General features: G+C 40.1%; 1 protein-coding gene across 3 annotated transcripts in view; it reads right to left on the minus strand.

The window, feature by feature from the left end:
- Nucleotides 1–2,221: 2,221 nt before the first annotated feature.
- The window catches only part of LRRC72 (leucine rich repeat containing 72), a 48,916-nt gene continuing 31,649 nt past the window's right edge, over nucleotides 2,222–19,488 (minus strand). For 2 of the 3 annotated variants that reach the window (XM_038390796.2, XM_038390795.2), the window contains 4 exons: nucleotides 18,253–18,342; nucleotides 14,788–14,952; nucleotides 10,908–10,935; nucleotides 2,222–7,045 (listed from right to left, as the gene is read on the minus strand). In XM_038390796.2, the coding sequence (XP_038246724.1) occupies nucleotides 6,880–7,045; nucleotides 10,908–10,935; nucleotides 14,788–14,952; nucleotides 18,253–18,342 (449 nt within the window). In that variant the 3' untranslated portion in view covers nucleotides 2,222–6,879. The remainder of the gene's footprint in view (nucleotides 7,046–10,907; nucleotides 10,936–14,787; nucleotides 14,953–18,252; nucleotides 18,343–19,488) is intronic. The other variant, XM_038390797.2, reaches the window with a different exon arrangement.

Consider the following 19,488-nt stretch of genomic DNA (forward strand, 5'->3'; position numbering starts at 1 on the left):
TAACACTGACCCCCCCTCCCACACACACACTCTCTCTCGGTAAGGGGGTACTTCTTCTGTGCCTCAAAAAAATTTTAGTCTCCAGGGCTGAAAAAATAAGAGAGATTACTACTTAGAGCGGAATTTCAAAAGAGTCTAAGGGCAGGTCTACACTACGCTGGGATGGACGTTCTGAGATCGGTCCACCAGTGGTCGATTTTCTCCCATTGACCACCCGTGGTGTAGACCCTGTGGTAACTCGACCTAAGGTATGTCAACTCCAGCTACATGAATAACATAGCTGGAGTTGCGTAGCGTAGGTCAACTTACCATGGTAGTTTGGACATAGCCTAGAGGAGTTAGGTGCCCAAGTACTATTGAGCTTAAATGGGATTTGGATGCCTAACTTCCTTGGGCACATCTGAAAATCCCAATTTTTGAATCATGTTAACTGCCTTTTTAAAATGAGAGCAATGATTGCTATGGGACTATTTATAACCCAATTTTATCTTTCACTCTGCCAGTCAAACTTTCTTCCTGCTTCAACAGGGCCTTATTGAAAAATCCGACAATTGGGAAAATCATAGAATCATAGAAGATATGGGTTGGAAGAGACCTCAGGAGGTCATCTAGTCCAACCCTGTGCTCAAAGCAGGACCAGGACCAACACCAACTAAATCATCCCAACCAGGGCTTTGTCAAGCTGGGCCTTAAAAACCTCTAAGGATGGAGATTCCACCCCCTCCCTAGGAAACCACTCCAGTGCTTCACCACCCTCCTACTGAAATAGTTTTTCCTAATATCCACTTGAGACCACTGCTCTTTGTTCTGTCATCTGCCACCACTGAGAACAGCCTAGCTCCATCCTCTTTGGAACCCCTCTTCAGGTAGTTGAAGACTGCTATCAAATATCCCCTCACTCTTCTCTTCTGCAGACTAAATAAGCCCAGGTCCCTTGGCCTCTCCTCATAAGTTCATCAGCCCCCTAATCATTTTCATTGCCGTCTGCTGGACACGCTCCAATTTATCCACATCCTTTCTGTAGGGGCGGGCCCAAAACTGGACGCAATACTCCAAATGTGGCCTCAATAGTGCTGAATAGAGGGAAATAATCACTTCCCTCGATCTGCTGGCAATACTTCTAATAATGCAGCCCAATATGCCATTAGCCTTCTTGGCCACAAGGACACACTGCTGACTTGTATCCAGCTTCTTGCCCACTGTAATCCCCAGGTCCTTTTCTGCAGAACTGCCACTTAGCCAGTAGGTCCCCAGACTGTAGCGGTGCATGGGATTCTTCCGTCCTAAGTGCAGGACTCTGCATTTATCCTTGTTGAACCTCATCAGATTTCCTTTGGCCCAGTCCTCCAATTTGTCTAGGTCACTCCACCCTATCCCTACCCTCCAGCGTATCTACCTCTCCCCCCTAGCTTAGTGTCATCTGAAAATTGCTGAGGGTGCAATCCATTCCATCATCCAGATCATTAATGAAGATGCTGAACAAAGCAAAACAAAAATACTGAGATGGGGTAAAAAACAGGTCCTGTGCAAACAACATCTCTCAAGGAACTGAGTATTTGGGTCATGGGCTCCCATTGTGCTAGGAACTGTGTAAACATCTTATGAAGATACCAGAGATCTTACAATCTGATTTCAAGTGAGACACAATTAGTGAGTATATCAAACAGCAGGGGAAAAGGGGACTAAATAAGAACATAGTTATGTAAATTAGTTATCATTCAATTTTGGTAACAATACTTAGTCCTCATATAAGACTTTTCACCCATAGATCTCAAAGACCTTGCCAAGGAGGTCTGTGGGGGGGGTACTATTATCCTCATTTTACTGATTGGGAAACTGACTACAAAGAAGTGAAAAGACTTGTTCAGGGTTGCACAACAGATCAGTTGCAGAGCCAGGAACAGAAACTAGGTCTGCTAACTCCTTGCCCAATGCCCCCTTCTTCTCTATCACACTGCCTCCTTATGTAATGATTCCAAATGATTAGAGTTTGTTTAGGTAGAAAGAAATGAATACTGTCATCTACGTCAAACTGTTCCATGCCCCCGCCAACATTAGCAGCTTTAATGTCAGTGATACAGTGGAAGTGGGCCTTGAGTTGGAATTTGAGAGAACAGTGACTGGAGGATCAAGTTTCAGAGTAGCAGCCATGTTAGTCTGTATCGGCAAAAAGAAAAGGAGTACTTGTGGCACCTTAGAGACTAACAAATTTATTTGAGCATAAGCTTTCATGAGCTACAGCTCACTTCATCGACTGTAGCTCATGAAAGCTTATGCTCAAATAAATTTGTTAGTCTCTAAGTTGCCACAAGTACTCCTTTTCTTTTTGGAGGATCAAGGCAACCAGTTCTGAGGTATGTCTCCACATGTATCTCATCTATTTTCTAATCAACAGCCATTTCACCATAAAGTCCTTCTAAGGCTACACTTGGAAAACTGAACTGACTACCAGGCACAGCGTTCAAATAGGATATCCATATTTTTTGAATGCCTATGACAAAAGGGCACCAACTAGAGCTGGTTGAATTGGAACATAAAATCAGAATTGTAGAACTTCCTACAAAACAGAAAGACTGGTTTCCACCCTGCTCTAGCGAGAAACTTCCTGTGAATATTGAGTCTGCCCTAAAAGGAAAGGCTTAAAAACCATGCATGCACACAAACGGGTACATGCACACATACACAGAGCAAAAAAACTTAAAGTGACTAAAAGCCAGCTAATCTCAGAAACTGTAAAGTATTCATGATTCTCTAGCATGTTTATCTCAATTGCATTAGGGATAGAATTAGGAGCATGTGGAAATTTACCTTATGGAACTCTTCTCTTTTGTATTATAGTGGTTTGCACTTTGGGACTTTAAGGCCCAACTGTGTCTGCAGCTATGTGTACCATCCCCACTGATGTAAACAAGAGCCATCACAGGCAAAATGTAGCTGTATAGATTGTTATAGATGAATAGACTTGTATATACTGTGGGTGAAATTACTGTTGACCTGACCCCATCCCATTCTGTGGCAAAATCCATATACTATATGCAAGAACGGTAATGAAAGAGGCCTACAGGCCTGCATCCTGTAAGACTTGGCTTAAGCTAAAAGCATTTCTGTATGCTGGGCTGTGGCATTTGACCCAAATAACGGTCTAGGCCAATCTCTAGCTAGAAAAGAGCCAAAGGGCCTAAAGTCCCTAGCTGTCCATTATATGCACCCTCCACCCTGCAAAAGTCCATAGACAAAACGCTGCCACAAGCAAACCTCAGATCTTGATAATAACGTGTCAGCACAGTGCTAATTAGAAAACTGTTTTTAATTATCTCCTTATAAGGCTTTATTAACAATGCTTGAGTGGTAAAAAATAATTAATAAGGAAATGTATCATTTGTCTTGGATTTGAACCTATATAAAACTGGTATTATAGGGGCAGGGCAGCAAGAGACCAGGGTGGCACCTGTGTGTGACTATCTCTGTCTCCCTCTCCCTGCATGCTTGTATTCAATAAAAAAACCTCAGGCTGTTTGAACCAAACAGATGGTGTGACTCGTTTTCCACAACAATACTTTTGTAACATAAGAAGAAATGCACACCAAGAACTGGGCATGCTGGGAGACTAATTCCATTGATATGGCCTACCAGGACAGCCTTCTGTAGCCATTTTGTAGACAAGAAAGTTGACTAGTATTTAGCTGGTTTTTAATCAAAGAACTTTGTTGACAGTAAAATAGTATAGCTCCCTTTTTTTGTACTGACTTCCTGCTTCTTCTTTGCAACATCATCATTATAATTACATTAAAAATAGGTTAAAAGAACATTAAAGTTGCAACGTCAAGCACTCAAAAGTTAAGAAATGCCAGAGTTAAGGTTGCCTCTGCAATCTTAATTTTTGCATATGTATTAGATCTTTGATTACATACTAATTTTTTCCCCACAGGATTTTTACCTCCAGTACACAGGACAAATGGTTCTCTAGGGATAAATCAGGGTTGTATAGTGAACGAGGCTGTTGTCAGTAGGAACCTTGCTTGTCTCATTTGTTGCAGAAGTTGGAAGATGTGTCGTGAGCAAGGTAGAGGACTGCAGAAACAGCAGGGGTGGTCTCATGGTTAAAGCAGCTGAATGCTGCCATGGGGAATTGGGAACTTCTATCCCTGCCTCTGTCACAGAGTTCCTATGTGATGCTAGGCAAGACATTCAAATGAAAACGTTCACAGTTGGCTGCTGATTGTGCATTCCTCATTTCCTTGGTGCTCAATGTGAAACAGATGGGGCCAGATATGCAGAAGTATTGAGTGCTCACAACTGCAGATGAAGACGATTGGAGTTGAGCTTTGATCATAGAAAGTGCTAGAAAAATCATAGGTAGTCCAGATAATCAAGACAATTTTGGCCTTAAATATCTGTGCCTCAGTTCCCCATCTGGAAGATGGGGATAATAACACCTAATTGCACAGGGTTATTGTAAAGATAAATTCATGAATGTCTGTGAAGCACTCAGATACTAGGGTGAGAACACAAAAATTCCAGGAATAAATTACTAATTTTGTATTCAGTGCAAGATGTAGACGGTGTGTGGTAAATAAGGCCTGGGACTACAAACTAAATGACAAGAATTAAAAAAATATTGAAAATATTGAATAACTATCCATTGTGAGGCCCTGGGTCCCTCAGAAAAATAACATGATTATATAATTAAAACTGTATCATAATACATATGCACAATGGACCCAAGTTTAGAGTGCATGGCCATCCTTAATTCTGGAATTTCCTGATATTTGAATGCTTGATTTTGCAACCTTATTTTTCTTTCAATCTAGTTTTTTATGGCTATAATTTCCTAATTTAGGGTTTAAAAAAAAACTGAAAAAAACAAACTCCATCATATGGAACCATATTGACCCCCCAACTTGGGTAGTCAGCAGGGATTAGACCTTTAGTTCTACAATACAGACCTCTGCCATTTGAGCTAATGGAGTAACTGATAGAAATAGTAGGCTGTTATCCTCTATGTGGACCTGCCGCTGGATGGGGAGGACATACAAACACACTTGCCAGTGGGTTTCATAGCTATTTTCTGACAGCAGAGGAGTATAGAGATGCAGGACTCCTAGGTTCAATTCTAGGTTCTGGAGGAGAGTGTACCTGAATGATTATAGACTTTTCTGTACCTGTCCCTCCTACACATGCCTGTATCTTTCTGCCTCTACTTCTATCCATCCCACCTTGGCTCTGTCTCTCTCTCTCCTCCTATCTACCCCTTCCACCTTGGTTCCTGCCTCCTTCCCCCACCTTTCTGCTCCTATCCAATCCTGCACCATTTGGCTTTTGCCCCTACCCGTATTTGCTTCTATCTAATCCCCTCCATCCTCTTGTTTATGCCCTCTTCCTGTTCTATGCCTATATGCCCCTCTCTGCTCCTCTCCATCTCCTTGCACCCCACTACAGCTCCTGTCTCCCTCCACTAGCTCCTGTTCCTGCTGTCCCCATTCTGTTCCTCCTCACCCTCTGGCTCCTGAAAGCCACCTTCCCCACATGCACCTCACTTCAGTCAGGCAGCTTCTTCTTTCTCTTCCATATTAGCAGGGGGAGCATTGAGAGCACAGGAGAGACAATTTCCTTGCTGTCAGTTCCAATTTTTGGTGGCACATAGGCCCCTGACAGTGGGGAGGAGTAATCAGAGGGAAAGTCGTGCTTGGGTCCCTACAACCCTAGGCTGGAGTATGCTCAGTGCACACAAAATCTTCAGAGAATTTAACAACATGAAATTTACTTCTGTAATTGAGTAAATCAGAGTGTAACTTTACATTGCAACTGTCCCAGTGCAATGTACTTCCCTTTTCCCCTGGAGACTCCTCTTCCACACCACACTCAGCTTCATACTGCTGTGAGATAAAGTATTAGATCCCTTCTAACTGTACATCCTGGGATAAAGCACCTACAGTGTTTAACTGCTGGGATGCAGGCCAGTCTCTGTGGACTCAATCATGGCTCTCTGATCCACCAAAACCTCTCCCCGACCCCACATACACTGGGAGATAAATCCTGCCTTTCCTTTGATGGAACAGCTCAGGAGGTTCTTCATGAGAGCAACACAGTAGAGTTTTCCCATGAGGAGTGATTAATACTTCTGTCTGGCTAGATTCCTAGTGTTTCACCTTGATCACTATGAGCACAATTGCAAAGACAGGTTTCTGGCCAACAGGAAGTAAGAAAGGTTGGGACTCTTGTAAGAAGCCTGCATGGACTTACCTTGCCTCTTCTCTACATTCCTAATGTGATTAACTTTCCCCTCCTGCCAGTTCCAAACACTTTCCTTTGAAACAGCAATCAGCAAAGGACAAAAGTGGATTGTAGCAGGAGTTGGGAACAGGGCTAAAATTAAGATATCAATGATAAGGACTATATACCAACCTTATACACTGAGAACCTTGCAATGACTTCATTTGGGAAAGAGAGAGGCCACATGAAGCCTTAATCTGACCTGGAAGTGTTGGAAACTAAGGTGGTAAGAGAAACCTGATTAATTTAGAAAAGAGGAGGCCAACCAGCAAAGAATATTAAAGATGAATACATTCATCCTTAGTGTCCTAAAAATTAATGTAAAGGTTTGTTTTGTTAATTTGTCACAACAGACAATATTGTACTCATGAGAATTCAATTAGTGGCAACATTATGATAAAGTTACAGCAAATCTATGACCGGCATTTTCTAACCTTAATCCTTGAATCCCCACATTTGGGATTAAAGGAATGAATTTAGAATTTTCCTGCTGAAAGTTCTTTTAATCAAGTATAAGTTATAGCATACATGTTTTATGGATATTAACTTACAATAAAAGTTTAATATCCAACATGTAGGTACATATTTTCCTAATGAACCAAACAATTATCTGAATTTGACTGTCAATTTCTCAGGGGGTTCTTCTGGTTTGTTTTCAAAGCATATTCCTAGACAGGTGGATATTTTATTCCAATCCACAGAGGAAAATTCCATTATAGATCTCTTCATTGCCCTCACAAAAACAGCATCTTCAGGGTTCGCAAATGGAACTCTACAAAAATAACAAAACAAATGTAAATAACTGACATGATAAAAACAATTTTTCCTAACCAGTTTGAAATTATTTTCTGGAAACAGTTATGTGGAAAGTAATGGTAGAGACAATTATTGATTAAACAGACTAGTCTATAACTACTTACAACATTTTTTGTACACTTCCTCTCTAAAACTTGAGATCAAAATGAGACAAAACAAAAGAGAATCAAAAAAGGCAGCGTCAGAGAAGTCCAAGTAAAAGAAACTTAATTTTGATTAAACTAAATGCAATAAACTAATTAAAATGTATTTTCCTTAACTTTAAAAAATAAAGGAACTCAGTGCAAAAAGATATGTTAATACAATATTAATTGCTCAGAGTTAACTTTCACAATATTGCCACATTTATACACAGGAATATGATTCTGTGCATATAGATCTGGTTACAGTAGGATTTATAAGTGAATTTTATGACTTGTATGTAAGCAGTATGTAAATGAACTCCACTCTGACAGCTAGCTGGGGAGAGGTAGAGACCTCAGGAGCAATCTGTATTCACATGAATACACCTACTCTGCCAAGATATACAGCAGATAGAGCTGTGTTACTCAAAGTGATCAACTTTGGCTGGTGTTGGGTTACAAATCACTTTAGTATTGAATACAAGGGCAGTGAAATGTTGTTATCAATATTGTCTTTATTGTATGAATAAAGGGGCTCTGAACTGTGCTTAACCTATTCCAAATGAGGGGGTCACCCTCACCTAAAAGCCGGGGGCTCAAATGCTAGACCCCTGTGAAAAAAGTGGGAGTGGAGATGGGTGTTCTAGCCATGAGATGTTTCAGAGTACCAGCTGTGTTAGTCTGTATTCGCAAAAAGAAAAGGAGTACTTGTGGCACCTTAGAGACTAACAAATTTATTTGAGCATAAGCTTTCGTGAGCTACAGCTCACTTCATCAGATGCATCCAATGAAGTGAGCTGTAGCTCACGAAAGCTTATGCTCAAATAAATTTGTTAGTCTCTAAGGTGCCACAAGTACTCCTTTTCTTCTAGCCATGAGCTGTAGACTCTCTGATCTGGTTTAACCTGTTCTTCCCTACAGATAGTGCTAAATAGGCTTAATTAGGAACCTTTTGTTATTTCAAATACTCAGTAAGAGCTGAAATCACTTGTGGTAGAGTAGTGTTTCTTCCCAGCATGCTGAAAACCACTAAGAGAGTGATATACAGATGTCACAGCAGTGAGGCGGGTGGCAGCAGAAGGTAACTGATGGGCAGCCAGCAAAAGTGGCAAGCAGTCAGAGAGTTACCATGGCTGATAAGATGGCTAGGCGGCAAGAAACCATGACTGGCGGGGCAAGTGCCCAGATGGCAGAGCAAGCAAGATGCCTTCTTTCCCAGGTGGGAGATGAACTCACACAGATGCAACTCTGAACTCTGGGTCCTCACTGACCAAGGACAACCACTGTAAGTGGGGTATGGTGAGGAAGCAGAGGGGGGCACAGTAAAGGAACTTTTGGTTGTGGAAAGTCTTCTGCCCCACGCACTCTGGGGTAGGTGTCCTGTGCACAGTTTTATGTTTATGAATCCTCCTTGTGGCATTTTCCCTAATGTCAGGTGACTTCTCTCCTTTCGTTAAAAGTTTCTTTTCTAAACTCAGACTCTGTGCTTGCGAGTGGGGAAGTATTGCTTCTTGGAGGTGCTCAGGGGTGGTGTGTAATTTTCCTAGGTTACTGAGTGGTGGCTTGAGCCAGTTCTGTGTTGTATTGTTGAAAAGGAACCCCTGTACCTTGTTGCTGCTGGCCTCACCTGGCAGAAGGGTTACATGTACATGTAAAATCTTAATCATTACACTGCATTTATAGTCTCTTTTGCAGATGTAAGTGATCACACACTTAGGCAAATGCAACTGATGTTTATTTCATTGTGATTCTTCTGGATAATCAAGGTGCAAACTTCTCATTAGCAGATTTTGAATCCAAAAACTGAAACTCCATAAGCTCGTTTTGTGCCAGGTCATAATTTAGTTATACCATAGGGGATGTGAGCTGTCGACTCACAAAATCAGTGAGGAGAGTAGAGGCAAAAGAAACTCGGTAGTACAGTCATTCTCATATATAGGTGCTCAGGTGTTGGGCACGGTATAAAAACTGAATAGAAAAGAACTCTCTGCATAAAGACATGTACACACATTAGCATGTGCCTAGCTTTAATTGTGTGAGGAGTTCCACTGACTTCAACAGGTCTATTCCAGTACTTATAGTTAAGCATGCGCTTAAGTACCTTGTGGAATCTGGGACTTGAGCACTAAAAGCAACAGAAAGTACATGCAGCAAGCAGAGTGGTATTGAAACCAGCATAGAACTCTGTTTTCTTTATGATTTGCCTGATTGCATAGGGCCATACTCAAAGTGGATAGTTACGTATACTTAGGTTGTTAAAGGAAATGGTAGCGAACTTATGTGCACTAACATGTGTACATGCTAATTTTAAAAATATATTTCTCAACAATGTCTATGTTTAAAACATAGCTACTCCCACATGTTGCTCACTGATAAATTAAAACAAGCATGAACTCTTAAACTTGTAAAGTTTCTTGATAAAAAAACTGCATCTAAAAATGTCTGAGCATTAATAGCATCCTTTTTCCTACCACAACACTGAGAGAGAACTAAGTTTTATCTTTATTTCTATTATACGTGAAAAACCCAACAAAATAAACCAGCTGTGGGCTGAGAAATTTCATTCCACAGGGCACCATGTTTTCCAGGAAAGTGCCATTTAAGAATAGGCAGTTAGAAGGAAATTCTCTCACCCATATTATAGCAGAACTACTCAGTTGCTCTAACACATTAATGTACAATATTTTTAGCACTTAGTGCAGGGGTGGGCAAACTATGGCCCGCAGGCTGCATCCGGGCCACCAGCCATTTTAAGCTGGCCCTCGAGCTCCCGCTGGGGAGTGGGGTTGGGAGCCACTCCACACAGCTCCTGGAAGCCGTGGCATGGCCCCCCTCCAGCACTCCAGCTGGGGAGCAGGGTCGGGGGACGCTCCACACAGCTCTTGGAAGCAGCAGCATGGCCCCCCTCTGGCCCCTATGCAGTCCAATGGCTCCCTCTGGCACTCCAATGGGAGCTCCGGGGTGGTGCCTGCGGATGACGCAGCATGCAAAGCCACCTGACTGCACTTCTGCATAGGAGCCGGAGAAGCAACATGCCGCTGCTTCCGGGAGCCGCTTGAAGTAAGTGCTGCCTGGAGACTTCACCCCTGAGCTTCTCACAATGCCCCAACCCCCTGCCCCAGTCCTGATCCCCTTTCTGCTCTCCGAACCCCTCGATCCTAGCCCGGAGCACCCTCCTGCACCCCAAACCCCTCATCCCCAGCAATACCCCACAGCCCACACCCCACAGCCAGAGCCCTCCCCCTCCACACCGCATTCCCCAGCCCGGAGCCCCCTCCTGCACCCTGAACTCATTTCTGGCCCCAACCCAGAGCCCACACCCCCAACCAGAGCCCTCACCTCCTCCCACACCTCATCCCCAATTTTGTGAGCATTCATGGCCTGCAATACAATTTCTATTCCCAGATGTGGCCCTCAAGCCAAAAAGCTTGCCCATCCCTGACTTTGTGTTTGATATTGCAAAATAACTGCATTTTATCATACACATCATTTCCTAATCAACAATACTACTGAAAATGCATTGAAGATAGCAGCAGGTGGATTGTCTCATCACTAATGGACACAGTGATTATCCCACCACAAAAAAGAGCAGAATATTTTTTAAAAGTTTCTGCCTTTTTTTTTGTAGGAGCAGTGAGGATTGAGTGAATACTTTTGATGTGCAAAAACAAAAATAGGCACAAGCAAACTACTTACTTATTTATGTGATTTGCAACTTCATAACCTGTAACAACAAATTGATTATAAGTAGTTAATATTTCTACAGCACTTTGACCATTTAAGAACTACGGTTTGTTCTAGCTCCCATTGACTTGAATAGTGCATGATCAATCCCTAGGAGTGCTAGCCATTACAACTGAATATTAGTAGTTAAATAAAAATATAGGCTATAGCTTCCTGGTTATTAAATGTTTTCTTCTGACTGTATATGTTGTATAATTATTCACATTTTACTTCCCCCCCCCAAAAAATGCTGCCATACATTTTTTTCTTTAAAAGAAATGATAGCACCAACCCTCCAATAGCAAAGCAATGTGAACATATGATGAAGAAAAAGATACACTGTTCAAAGATATCAGTTTCAAACTTCCCAGGGGTCCTTATGAACTTTGAGGGAAAAGATTAAAAATAACTCTTTCAACCTGCATTTTAGAAATTATTATTAAACTAGTAAAGCTTATAGTCATTGTTTTGCAGATGATTTAAATCTATGCAAAACATTACACTCAAAATCACTTGCAATTAACTTATTATCAAGTCCAAACTTCGCACTCTGATCTCCTGAAATGCGTTTATTAGAACCAACTGGATGATGTTTAGTCTACAATGAGAAAATGTGTAAGTATTTTTATCTATAGTGGACACGGTATTGTAGATAGGGCATGAGAGTTTTTGAGCAGGCTCAGGTGATGTGACAGTAGAATCATCTATGACCTTTCTCTACTACTAGAGAATCCACTGTTGGTAGCAATGAAGCTGCAGCAGTTTAAAAAGTTGTTGTCATTTTGGTTATAATACAAACCCATTTTCAATGGCTCCTGAGTTCCATATTTTGCCGTTTAAGAAAGTCTGAGGCTGAGTGTAGGCTAACTTCAGTGGGACTGTCAGAAATATAAAGGGAAGGGTAAACACCTTTAAAATCCCTCCTGGCCAAAGGAAAAACCGTTTCACCTGTAAAGGGTTAAGAAGCTAGGATAACCTCGCTGGAACCTGATCACAATGACCAATGAGGAGACAAGATACTTTCAAAGCTGGAGGGGGGGGAGAAACAAAGGATCTGTGTCGGTCTGGGTGATGCTTTTGCCCGGGACAGAACAGGAATGGAGTCTTAGAATTTAGTAAGTAATCTAGCTAGATATGAGTTAGATTATGATTTCTTTAAATGGCTGAGAAAATAAGCTGTGCTGAATGGAATAGATATTCCTGTTTTTGTGTCTTTTTGTAATTTAAGGTTTTGCCTAGAGGGATTCTCTAAGTTTTGAATCTAATTACCCTGTAAGGTATTTACCATCCTGATTTTACAGAGGTGATTCTTTTTTACTTTTTCTTCTATTAAAATTCTTCATTTAAGAAACTGAATGCTTTTTCATTGTTCTTAAGATCCAAGGATTTGGGTCTGTGGTCATCTATGCAAATTGGTGAGGTTTTTTTTAACCAAACCTTCCCCAGGAAAGGGGGGTGCAAGGTTTGGGTGAGGATTTTTTGGGGAAAGACGTTTCCAAACGGCTCTTTCCTAATCAAAAACCCAGTTAGACATTTGGTGGTGGCAGTGAAAGTCCAAGGGCAAAAGGTAAAATAGTTTGTACCCTGGGGAAGTTTTAACCTAAGCTGGTAAAAGTAAGCTTAGGAGGTTTTCATGCAGGTCCCCACATCTGTACTGTAGAGTTCAGAGTGCAGAAGGAACCTTTACAGGGACTAATTCACATGCTTTATGTTAAGCATGCGCTTTGCTACATCAGGATCATATTGCATCATTCAAGCATATATTTTAACAACTCTAACAAATTCCTTCATACAAAAAAAACACCCCCAGCATTACAGTGGTCGAGTTTACTAATGTAAATGCATAACAGTGCTTCAGAGAGAGTCATCTCTGCTTACCGGACTGATTAAAGAAAGTTTTGACTATTTTTGCTCCATTAAATTCAGAGATATAAAAGAGAATTACTTGGATTATATTTCAGGGTTTGTCTATTGGGGGGGAGGGGTTAATCTGTAGCTCTTTGATGTGCATTAGGTAATCTGAAATACGCAAACCACACTAATATCATACACATGGAACAGTGTGCCCACTTTTAATGTGCATCATTTTGTGCACACAATGGTGGTTTGCTGAGGGCATGGTGTTCTTGGAGAGTATCCCATTATCCTTTGCTTTGTTGGTAAGCAATATGCATTCTGGGATTTTTCTTGCTTTCATTGTAGGATGCATAATGGATGCCAGGCAGGATTAAATTTTTAAAAAATCACAGGCTTCCTCTGTCTCTCTACCCCATATTTCTTTTCTGGGCGAGCTATTGCCATTTTCAAATTGCTGTCAGCCAGCATGGACCCTGCAATCAGTGGCCCCCTCACGCTCATCCTCTGATGAGTTTTACTGATTGTCCTTGGTGGAGTCGGGAAGAAAGCATGCAGCAGGCTCCAAACTTTTTCTGGGTATGGTGGTCATGTAGTTGTGGAAAATCCTGTCCAACTCTTCAAAAAATGGATAGGTTTCATGTCTCCTGTTGGATTTTTTCCTCTCATCCCAGGTTTTAATATAGGTTCTCCTGAGCTTTTGCTCTTTATCTGGTACTGGTTGGCATATGATCATGAACCCTTGCAGACATCTGTTTTGCAATCTCCACAAAAAGATATAATTCCCTGTATAGACAAGATCACAGCTTGTCTAGAATGAGCAAATCGTTAATTAAATTCCAACTGCACACCCAAAATACATTCATTTACACCTGCCCAATCCCATGAAAGACAATGGGATTGCATATTTGTCACTGAGAACATAATTTGAAGCCACTACGGTTCAGGACTGTACCTTAGGCCAGAATTTGGTTTGCAGGATCTTTACTAGTAAAGATGGTGTGCAAGATAAAAAGACCCTTCTAAATTTGACAATTTGAAAAAACATTATCCTTCTTTTAAATGGATCAAATTTCATCTGGACTCACACAGACCCAACAAACATGACATACTACGTTGCCATTTTTAGAAAGTCACTTTTAAGAGCACATTTTAAACTTCTACAAATAAAACAGGTAGGGAAAGATGTTAAGTTTGTAAGTCTACTAAATAAACAAACTTTTGTGTGACTGATATTTCTAATATGTATATATTTGTAGTATATTTTAAGCAAAAGGATCCAAACCTAGAGTTTTGTGTATTTAGATGCTATAGAAAAGGCTGATGCACCATCTGCAACGCTATTTAAAAGAGAAACTCTTTTTCTTTGGAAGACTGAAAAGATCTAAAATGTCAAATAAGCACTAGAGGGCACCAAAACTCTAAATAGCCGGATCTGTCTGTGACAGATATTCATGAGACAAGGTGGGTGAGGTAATATCTTTTAATGAATCAACTTCTGTCGGTGAGAGAGACAAACTGTCGTACTTACACAACAGAAGTGGTCCAATAAAAAATATTACCTCACCCATCTTATCTCGCTAATATCTTGTGACTGACATGACTAAACCAACACTGCATACAGACATTTATGGTCAGTACACAGGTACAGTACCCTGGAAAAATTCATTTCCCTGTTAAATCTGTTCATTAAACAGAACATGTGAGTAAAACCTTCAACACGAATGAGAGTACATTTTGAAAAGATAATGAAATTCTATTTTGAGTAGCTGCTTTAAAGGCAATTCTGTTGTTCCAGAGTTTGAATAAAACACATAGTGTAATATACAAATTAGTAGAAAAGACACATTCACTGCATGTTGCTACAGTTTGTTAATTAAATAAAGAAGTAATCTGAGTTCATAAAGCATATCTATTTCATTATTAAGTTGGTGAAAATTATAATTTCTAATTCAAATTACCTGGAAATATATGTTTTTCCCTAAATCATTATAAATACCTGGAGACAGCAGCAAACTTTTGGCGCATGGAATGTTTCTGGTAGATACTGTCTTAGCCACCAATGGCATATCTATTCTCTTTCCAAAACCTATAGACTGGAGAACACGGGACCTTTCATGGTTGTAAATATGTAAAGCTGATTCCCTTTCTTTTTGAGTAACTTCTGTTAAAAGAGAAATAAAAACTGTTACCCTTTCTATACCAATGAATAAAATCTAAGCTTAGCTTCTTGCTAGTATTCAGACAAAAACTATTTTCTCTACAGAATTATGACCAGATCCTCAGCTGGTGTAAATTTGTATAGCTCCACTTACTTCAGTAAAGACAGATACTGAATCATACTGCCTGAAGATTTTGGGTGAAATCCTGACCCACTGAAATCAATACCAAACTCCCATTAATTTCACTGGGTCCAGGATTTTACCGCTAGACTCTGTTTTACATGGTGTTTAAATGCATTATACTAGAGAACTAAATGAAGTCTTAAGTAGTAAGATTCATATCCACAATAAAACAGAATTCCAGTTCAAAGTCAATAATAATTCCCACCACTCAATTACAGAAAAAGTTGTAGGAGTACAATCAAAAAAAGTTTTGCAGCTTCATTTGTCCTTTTGTTTGAAGGTCACTTGTACATTTTAAACAAAGAGGTTAAGACTGTAAATCAAAAGGAGAATTTTGACATTAAGAATATGCACCACCTGCTAATTTCAGCACTTTCAAACTGGGATAAATGGGAACTAAAGACTCAAAACAAGAAACTCTAGCAGAAGCATTTTGAATTCAGTAAAGTGTGTTAATATTGATGTCTAGGGGACCAATTAGAAAGGAATTGCAGTAGTTATGCCTGGGGGTAACAAAAGTGTGATCAAGTGTCTTGTGTAAATGAGGAAGACAAGAGTATATTTTAGTAATGTTGCATAGAAAAGACAGGAGTTCGTAATGTTAAAGAAATAGTTCTCAAATTGACAGTCAAGGGTAAAGCTTGGTAAAAAATACTGCCTAATTTCTTAATTCAGGAATGATCATTGTACTATGGTTGTACTTAAAGGAAGATTAAATCCATGAATTTAACAAGATTATCTCTGGACTTTTTAAATATCAATATAGTTTCCCTAGATTAAATTATAGCCAGTTCTCCTCTTTCCAGCAATGGTCCTCATTGCAACAGTAAGAGAAGTACTATCCTGAATACTGAAAAAGTTATTCTGAACAATGCCAAATGTACATTGATAAGGCCTCAGCTGGAGTACTGTGTCCAGTTCTAGGCACCACTCTTCAGGAAAGATGTAGACAAACTGGAGAAAGTCCAGAGGAGAGCAACAAAAATGATTAAAGGTCTAGAAAACATGACTTATAAGATCGAAAAAACTTTTTTTTTTATTCTGGAGAAGAGACGATTGAGGGGGACATGATAATAGTCTTCAAGAACATAAAATGTTGTTATAATGAGAGGGTGATAAATTGTTTTCCTTAGCCACTGAGGAAAGGACAAGAAGTAATGGGCTCAAATTGCAGCAAGGGAGATTTAGGTTAGACACCAGGAAAAACTTCCTAACTGTCAGGGTAAGTTAAGCACTGGAATAAATTGCCTAGGCAGGTTGTGGAATCTCCCTTAGTGGAAGTTTTTAAGAACAGGTTAGATTAACACTTGTCAAGGATGGTCTAGATAATAATTAGTCCTGCCTCAGTGCAGGGAACTGGACTAGAAGATCTATTGAGGTTCCTTCCAGTACTACATTTCTATGATTTCTATGTTCAGAAATAGGCTTGAGGTCCACCAGCAAACCTGTTTCTGTATAACAGGGAAGTGCACATGCAAATTGTCATGTGGGCCTGATCTTGCAAACCATTACTTGTGAGGACAATCCTTTCTCAAGTAGAACCAGCAAAGTCAAAAGAACTGTTTTATTTTTAATATTTAGATTGTGGTGCAGCCAAAACTCTGTGCTCTGCTTCTCAAACACTGAGGAAGAGACCGTTTCTGTCTGGAAGAAAGTACACTGACAATGCAAAGGGGGAAAGTGATGTATCGTACAGACAAAATGATTAGAGTGATGATAGATGAGTCTTATTAGTTACACAGTTATAATGTAGATTTTTAAAGTTAAACAAACTAAATTCCTGTCATCCCACCAGAATTAAACTCACTCATTCTCCCTTTCAGTAATTCCTAGCTTCAATCCTATGGGTGAAATTTTGTGTTGTAGAAGAGGCACACTAAAGAACTGATAGTGAGGAGGACAAGGGGGGAGGTCAAAGATGGCTTTAAGTCACTTTACATCCTCCTGATTCTGAGCTACTCCAGGTCTGTAGTGGCCCCCAGCATAATTTAGACAAATCCTGGAGTGTTGTCCAAATTATGACAGCCTCCCTGAATGGGCTTTGGGTAGCAGCACTGCCCAGAATCTCCACAACACTGTGTGCTATGGCCCTTCCCACCACTCGACCCCTCCCATCTCAGTCACACCCCATCAATAAGACTGGTGAGAAGGTGCTGAGCCTCGGGTCTTGCACCAGAAGAATTCTCCCCTGGCCAGATCTGGGGCTTCAAGAGCCCCTTTATACCACTCCCACCCTATCACCCAGCATAAAGGAACTGGAGCAGGGGTGAGAATCTTACCCATTGTCTCCAACATTCCTCCTCCTAATGTTCAACCCCCTTCTTCCACATCATTGAACAGTTCACTCAGATGACAAAAAAGTCATGTAGGTAAATACACAACTTAGGCATTTATTGAAGAAGTTGATCTTTAGAATCTATTTCTTCTGTGGCATCTACAAGAAACTAGCTGATCAAATCATTAACTTATGTATTTGATTTACTTCTTCTGTTTATTCTCAAGAGTAATAATGGCAAGATAGAGCCCTACTTGCCCAGGTTTTACCTTGAGGAGTTGCTGGGAGAGATGTATGGATGATAGTTTTATTTCTGGTAGGCTTAGCCAGTTTTATGTGGATAAGATCAATTAAGAAATGTGCATGCATTTATTTAAAATCTACAAAGATGTGCAGACCTCTGGGTGAGCACAAACTGAAATAAACTGGCCATTGTACATGCACTTACCCAATTTGCACACATGAAGATAGGTGCATATTTCTGAATACTGACATTAACTTCTCTTAAATTTGGTCCACAGAATTTTATGTAAGACAAATGAGATCTCAGAGTTGAGACATACTCATTTTAAATAGCAAAGAAGCCAAATCTTTTAGTCAGTTTCAACATGAAAGGTCTGATATCAAGCAGAGAATTGTTTAGTTCACAAACTCTACCTCCGTGGAAAAATCTCACAATTAATTGGATTAAATTCATTATACATTTTGGTATATAAGCAAGAAGGAGAAGGAGGAAAGAAGGAAGAAGGAGAACAGCCACAGGAAGAATTCACCTACTTTTCTAAATGGGCTAGAGTCATAAGTGACTGTCAATGCACTGTGAAAAGAGGAAATCAGTCCTTACTCTTCCTGTCGAGGAGTTGTACTGAGGGAAGGAAGTATGTCACATAAAGACGGTACCCTGGATCTTGTGACAGAGGGTTGTGAAATAGATCTGCAAATGTTTCAGGGAGGAAGAAAAAAATATAAAAATTAACAAGCCCGGGGAAAATAATCACCATTTGGCAAAGATATTGCAGAAAATACAATTAAATACACCCAAATTGTTTTTATACTATGAGCCAAGCCCTGTAGTTTTTAGTCAAAGTCCCTTGCCTTAATAAGGACTGCAAGATTTGACCCATTATGAAATGTTTAATGAAAATAAATGAATTAATGTGCTGAGCCTTTGAAGATCCTGCTTGATCTTTTATGGTTAACTAAGAGATCTTTGATACACTGACAAAGCCATAAAGTTTTTGCCTTTGATTTTCTTATGTACTATAAGATAAGTATATACTTAAGTACATAGCAGTTTTACCATATACTTGGAATATAAAATGTGAAAAACAGTTTTCTGACTTGTGAATATATCTTGTTGGAAATGCCTTAGACAACTACAAATACGTATCAAACAATGGGTGAAGCATACAAATTTCAAAAGTGCTTAAGTCATGTAGGACCCTAGGTCTTGTTCTCCTAAATCATTTATGTCCTTTTCAAAGTTTGGCTCAATCACTCAATCAGAGTTCATAATATTTATTATGTGAATAAACAAGCCCTTTTAATGGAGGTATTTATTTTTCTTTGAGAGACATATATATCAGCCCAGTATTGCCATTTTGCCAGGAGTGGACACACAAAGTCTTCCTAGACCAAATGCAAAATCATTTGGGTTCATGGGAATGATGTCACAGGATACAGTAAAATTCAGTGGGTACAAAATTGAGACCAGCTCATTCCCTGGTTGACTGGCAGGCAGGAAGACATGGTTTATAAAATGGGTTGTGCAGCAAACCTATTTCTTTTCTTTACATGACAGCTGTGTCTGGCAGCCATGTAGAAGAGAAGGTGCTATCTGGCCAGAGATAACTACTGTGATGTACAATATTTCAAAAGGAAAGGATAGGAGTTAAATAGTGGAGCAGGACCCACCCTGCATGATGATTAGAGGTGAAAGAGAAATCCTCCAAACCCATTAGTATCACCACCATCAGAGGGCCTAAAAGCCTCCTTGGAATTTTCCTCCCCCTCTTAGGACCTGTGTGGCAGATATTCAGCTACTCTTGGGGTATCTACACTGCTGACTCTATACATGGCC

Source organism: Dermochelys coriacea, chromosome 2, assembly GCF_009764565.3.
Source record: "Dermochelys coriacea isolate rDerCor1 chromosome 2, rDerCor1.pri.v4, whole genome shotgun sequence".
Taxonomy (NCBI): domain Eukaryota; kingdom Metazoa; phylum Chordata; order Testudines; family Dermochelyidae; genus Dermochelys; species Dermochelys coriacea.